Genomic DNA, 6000 nt, shown 5'->3' on the forward strand with positions numbered 1-6000 from the left:
TGCAGAGTGATACTGTAAACCAGCATTGTTTTTGCCAGACTTTCAAAATTAGAGCTGCAGTGATGAGTTGATTAGTTAATCAGCTTGTCAGTTGATATTTTGATTATTTATCAATTGTTTTAATTATTTGACAAGCAAAAATTCCAAACATTAAATTCATTAAAGCTTCTCAAAGTTGATGATTTGTGGCTTTTCTTAATATTAATATTAATATATATTCATATCTGATTGTAAACTGAATATTTTTGCGTTTTGGACTGTTTGGTGAATAACAAGCAATTTGTTTGTATCATCTTGAGTTTTGGGAAATTATATAGATATAGACAAACAGATTAATCAAGAAAATAATCTGCAGATTAATCAATAATGAAAATAATCATTTGTTGCAGCCCTAGACAAAATGGGCCACACATTCAGTCAAGGCTGAAAGTTTCAAAAGATGCAAGTAGAGTACCTTAGTACTAATATTGACAGAAAGCTGAGGCAGTAATATGGGACCATGGATAATTCTTTACTTGGTGTCAGTATACAAGCTTAATAGAAACAGTGTAGCAGTTTGGAAAAACTAAACATACTCTTGTTTCAATATCCCCTGGACAACCAAAGGCATTCTCTTCAGTTGTTTTAAGTGATTATTTCGTTAATTATTATTTTCACTAAAATCAAATCAAAAACATATATAGATACCAATTATGTATACAGCATATGTATATATGCATTTACATACTTTTTTTTTTTCAGGGAAAAATCTCCTTAAACTTAAAAATGTAGAACCTGAGTACATGAAATTTAAGGCAGGTTGAATGTTGGATTTTTTTTCTTTTTTCTTTAAAGCCCAGTGAGTCCTGTAAGAATAGTATTCAATGATATTGACAAATATGCAATAAATCAATGAATTTGAACTAACTTGAACTTGGATCTAGGTGACATACTGTGGGTCTGCGCTCTAATTAGTTATGTATGATATTATCTGTACAACATTGTACCATGTACTGTATTTGACTATATGTGATTCGTATCGTATGTGATTTTGTAACTTATTTTCATGTCTGTCTAGTCTAAACTACGTAATGAATCGTAGTGTAAGCCCCTGAAGACTTATTATATATATATTCAATCAGTAAATCAGTTATTTAAAAATGATAAGACAGACAAAAAAAGATACAACAAACTACCTTTTATTGACTTTTGGCTCTGTTTAACATGCTAAAGTGAACAAGTAACAAGATACTCATATTGTATGATTTCTTGTTACTGTATAACCTTGACTTCCTCCTCACTCCTCTGCTTCCTTGGTCTGAAATGACAGAACAATGGTATGTAAATCATTTGGCCAGATAACCTACATTTAGTGAGATGAACATTTTTTTCAAACTTGATTAATTTTTTATTTTTTACCTTGTGCATTTCCCGGCTCTTCACCCTCAGCTTGTTGACCTGGGACTCAGCGATGTCAGCTCGCTCCTGAGCCTCCTCCATCTCATGCTGAACCTTTCTGTACCTGGACAGGTGAGTGTTGGCCTGTTCCTCCTGCATAATAAGCCACAGTGAAGTCAAAAAAATGTTGACAAACTAATTTTTTCATAACGTGTCATTATGAAAAGTAAGTGTACTCACAGCCTCTTCAGCATGTCGCTTGTAAGATTTCACTTTCAGCTGCAGCTTGTCCACCAAATCCTGAAGTCGAGCAATATTCTTCTTGTCCTCGTCAGTCTGTTGTAAATAAGAAAATAACACATCATTGTAATGGAAACATGAGTCTACTGTCATTTTCCAGATATTATCATGATTATCAGTTTAGTAGTTTAACTACTAATAATTTAAAGAGCAATTGACCTGATAGGTGAGTTCCTTTACTCTTCTCTCATATTTTCGTACTCCCTTGATAGCATCAACACCACGCCTCTGTTCAGCATCAACTTCACTCTCCAATTCGCGAACCTTGAATGAAGAGGAATGTGGCAAGTTATTTTAAAATGAAAAATGTTGTCCTGGTGTACAGTAAATATGAATAGGTTGGTCCACATGACACCTACCCTCGCCTCCAGTTTCTGGAGCTGCTTCTTGCCGCCCTTCATGGCCAGATTCTCAGCTTCATCCAGGCGGTGCTGCAGGTCCTTCACTGTCACCTCCAGGTTCTTCTTCATCCTCTCCAAATGAGAACTGGTGTCCTGCTCCTTCTTCAACTCTTCTGCCATCATGGCCGCCTATAGCACGACATACGAGACTAAAGCCATTGCTCCAATACCAGAAAGAGGTAAAGAACTACATCTAAATCATTTTGACTCACATCAGTGATGGCCTTCTTGGCCTTTTCTTCAGCATTTCTTGCTTCCTGAACAGAATCTTCTACTTCACCTTGGATGTGGACAAGGTCAGCCTCCAGCTTCTTCTTGGTGTTGATAAGGCTGGTATTCTATTATAAAAGAAGCAACAATGAAATTCCATGTGTTCAAATTCAGAAGAACAAACTTTCAATTCTTGTTTGTCAGCCTTTGAGGGTACCTGAGAGTGCAGTAGTGTCACGCGCTCGCTGACATCAACCAGCTCCTGTTCAGCCACTTTGCGGCCTCTCTCTGTCTGCTCCAGTGCAGCTCTCAGCTCCTCGATCTCAGCCAGCATCAAGTTGTTCCTGCGCTCCACCATGGCAACCTGCTCCTTCATGTCCTCCTGACTTCTGAGAGCTTCATCAAGGTGCAGTTGTGCATCCTAAATTGTAAAATATTGATAGCTATATAAGCAAAAACATTCAGCTACTTTTAGAAAGAAAGATACTCTGCCACAAAATCCCAGAGTGGAGGTACCTTAAGCTGTCCTTGTACGTTTCTCAGCTGTTTCTGGGCTTCAGCTGCCTGGCGGTTGGCATGGCTCAGCTGAACCTCCATCTCATTGAGGTCTCCCTCCATCTTCTTCTTGATTCTCAGGGCATCATTCCTGCTTCTGACCTCAGCATCTAAAGTGCTCTGCATGGTCTCGATTACTCTCTGGCTGTTCCTCTTGATCTGCTCAATCTCCTCGTCCTTCTCTGCAATTTTCCTGTCAATTTCACCCTTGACTTGTGTGAGCTCAAGCTGAATGCGGAGAATCTTGGACTCCTCATGCTCCAGGGTAGCCTTGATAAAAAATAAAAACATGTTGTGTAGCTCCAGCATTTTTAAAAATTGTTTTAAAAATTGATATTTTGTCAGCCGGTACCTCTGCCTCTTCAAGTGAAGTCTGGAGTTCGGACTTCTCTGTCTCTGCAGCCTTTTTCCCTTTCTCCAATTCATGAATGGTTTTTCCAGTCTCACCAATTTGCTCGGTTAAATCGGAGATCTCCTCTTTAAGAAACAAAGTGTTTATGTTATTTAAGCAGGTTTGGGATGAATTAATTATGGTAAACCTTAAGACAGTACTTAACACTTGTAATATAAAAAAAACTGTAATATACTGTATTGCAGTTGATGTTAGTTTAAAATCATAGACCATGCACATTAAACCCTTTGACCCACTGGGGGCACTCTTCCTAACCTGTCCTTTTTGTTCTAAGAATAAGAAAAATAATTGTGAAAGGCTGATGCCCTGATTGTAAGAAGTAAAATCAGCTTTAAAATCAGACCACTCTCAGTTCTTTTCGTTGGTGGCTTATCTGAATATTCTGCTTTTTTAAGACTTTGCATACGTTGCAGATTTTTGTTCTCCCTCTTCAGAGTCTCCAGGTGATCCAGAGCTTCTTCATAGGAGTTTTTCAGCTTGAACATCTCAGTGCTAAGAGAACGAGCTTCTTTTTGTGCTCCCTCCAGCTCTGCCTGGCTCTCCTCATACTTCTGCTTCCACTCAGCAAGGACCTGAGAACATAAAGAATACCCGTACGTTTAAGTAATACATAAATCTGTGGTCTTCATTTTAATACACAAGGCAGAAATAAAAATTTAACCTTGTCAAAGTTCCTTTGCTTCTTGTCGAGGTTAGCAGCCAGAGCATTAGCTCTCTCCACATCGACCATCAGGTCCTCCACCTCACCGTGCAGTCTCTGTTTTGTTTTTTCCAGAGAGGCACATTTTGCATTCACAGCCTCAATGGTTTCCTCTGCATCCTGAAGACGCTGGGCAAGCTTTTTCCTGTTAAAACGTACAGTAAACGGCTTTTATGATCACTCACAGAATCAGTGCATGTGGAAACAGTGTGATTTCAGGACTGTCCATTACTTTGCCTCCTCCAGCTCCTCAGTGCGCTGAATGGCATCAGTCTCGTATTTGGTTCTCCACTGAGCCACCTCGCTGTTGGCCTTGGACATTGCACGCTGCAGCTCAGCCTTGGCCTCCTGCTCCTCCTCATACTGCTCCCTGAGCAGGTCGCAGTCATGACGAGCTGACTGAACAGCATGAGCCAGGGCATTCTTGGCCTTACAAAGAAATCAGGGCATATTGTATTAATTAAAATGTGTCTCACTTAAAGCTTTGAACTACTTTAGATGTGCAACATTGCAGCTCTGGGATAGTCTGTGTTTTTAATATACACATACTTTAACTTCCTCTTCAATATGCCTCTTTAGCTCTTCAGTCTGCTGGGTATAAGCCTGCTTGCTCCGCGTCAGCTGAGAGATCAGGGCTTCTTTCTCCTCCAGGTGGCGAGAGATTTCACCTAAGGCACAGCAGAAAATATGAACTAAACCGAATGCAGTACAGACATTAAATTAGAAATATGACTGATAAGAATCAGTAAAAAAAATGCATTTTATATATATTGTTATTTTTTTCTCACCATTCTCTGTTTGCAGCCTTGCCCTTTGAAGCCCAATATCATTCAGCTGTCGCACATGTTCTTCATTTTTGGCCTTTATCTCACTCAATTGATCCTCCAGAGACCGGCACAGTTTCTCCAGATTGACCTTAAATTAACAAGAGTTGTGTTATTCTAAAGTAATGCAACATAGTCTAATTCTTTGAGAGGCCAATAAAGGCAAAGGTGTAGCAATGTAATTTTTGTTGACCCGGTTGCATGGGAAATGTTTTTACTTTACCTTCGATTTGGCGACAGACTCCATATTGCTGGTGAGGTCATCAATCTCCATCTTGAATTCACTTTTCTCCTTCTCCAGCTTCTGTTTGACTCTCTGGAGGTTATCAATCTGTTCTCCCAGCTCTGCCACAGTGTCAGCCTGCTTCTTGCGCAGAGCTGCAGCGGTGGCCTCATGCTGCAGGGTGGATTCTTCGAGATCACGACGCAGCTTCTGAAACTCAGCCTCACGCTTCTTGCTCATCTCAATCTGAATAGCAGTTGCTCCACCGGCTTCTTCGAGCCTCTCGCTGATCTCCTCAAGTTCCCTGGAGAGATCAGCCCTCTGCTTCTCCACCTTGGCCCGAGCAGCCCTCTCAGCCTCAATCTCCTCTTCCAGCTCCTCAATACGAGCCTAATATTTATATGTTAAAAAAAACAGATGAACATAGCCACAATTTAATATCTTTCTGTCTACAAGTCAAGCACATCTGGGTCATCCAAAATCATTAGAGTGCAGTCTTCATGAGATACTATTAAGATACTGTACCAACCTGAAGTTCTTTGATCTTTTTCTGAAGCTGAGCACCAAGTATTTGCTCATCCTCAATCTTGCTAAGGAGCTGACTGATTTCAAAGTCCTTCCTGTGTAGCAAAACAATTCATAAACCTTACATCCAACATTTACCTTTATCTTGGAATAAGTAAAATATTGAGTTGAGATTTTTACTTACACAGATCTTAATATCTTGATGGTCTATTGTTAGTGTTTTAATCATTGATAGGATCACAATTGGAGTTTTTTTTTAACATAATTTTGAAATAGAGAATACAGGTTTGACAGTGATGTGGTGTTTTCTTACTTTGCAGAACAGCAGTTAAACTGCGGGTTTGTGTGAAACTTTTTCAATACTGTATGATCTTTGGCTAGAGGAGAATTTAATTTTGGCTGCTGTATGTCTAGACAAATACAGTTAGGTCACAACATATCTACACTGTTTAAACTGATGAGTTAAATTTCAC

At 39.5% G+C, this 6000-nt stretch overlaps 1 protein-coding gene across 1 annotated transcript; it reads right to left on the reverse strand.

Moving 5' to 3' along the window:
* Window positions 1–1248: 1248 nt before the first annotated feature.
* Window positions 1249–5242, reverse strand: LOC120807523 (myosin heavy chain, fast skeletal muscle-like). The gene is given in 16 exon segments (XM_040159687.1): window positions 1249–1297; window positions 1399–1530; window positions 1618–1713; window positions 1837–1941; window positions 2037–2207; window positions 2287–2340; window positions 2342–2416; window positions 2506–2709; window positions 2805–3113; window positions 3196–3320; window positions 3662–3827; window positions 3917–4100; window positions 4188–4384; window positions 4505–4623; window positions 4744–4870; window positions 5003–5242. Coding segments are annotated over 16 exon segments (2325 nt in total). The 3' UTR covers window positions 1249–1276.
* Between the last annotated feature and the right edge of the window lie 758 nt (window positions 5243–6000).

This window comes from Xiphias gladius, chromosome 21, assembly GCF_016859285.1.
Source record: "Xiphias gladius isolate SHS-SW01 ecotype Sanya breed wild chromosome 21, ASM1685928v1, whole genome shotgun sequence".
Lineage (NCBI taxonomy): Eukaryota > Metazoa > Chordata > Actinopteri > Istiophoriformes > Xiphiidae > Xiphias > Xiphias gladius.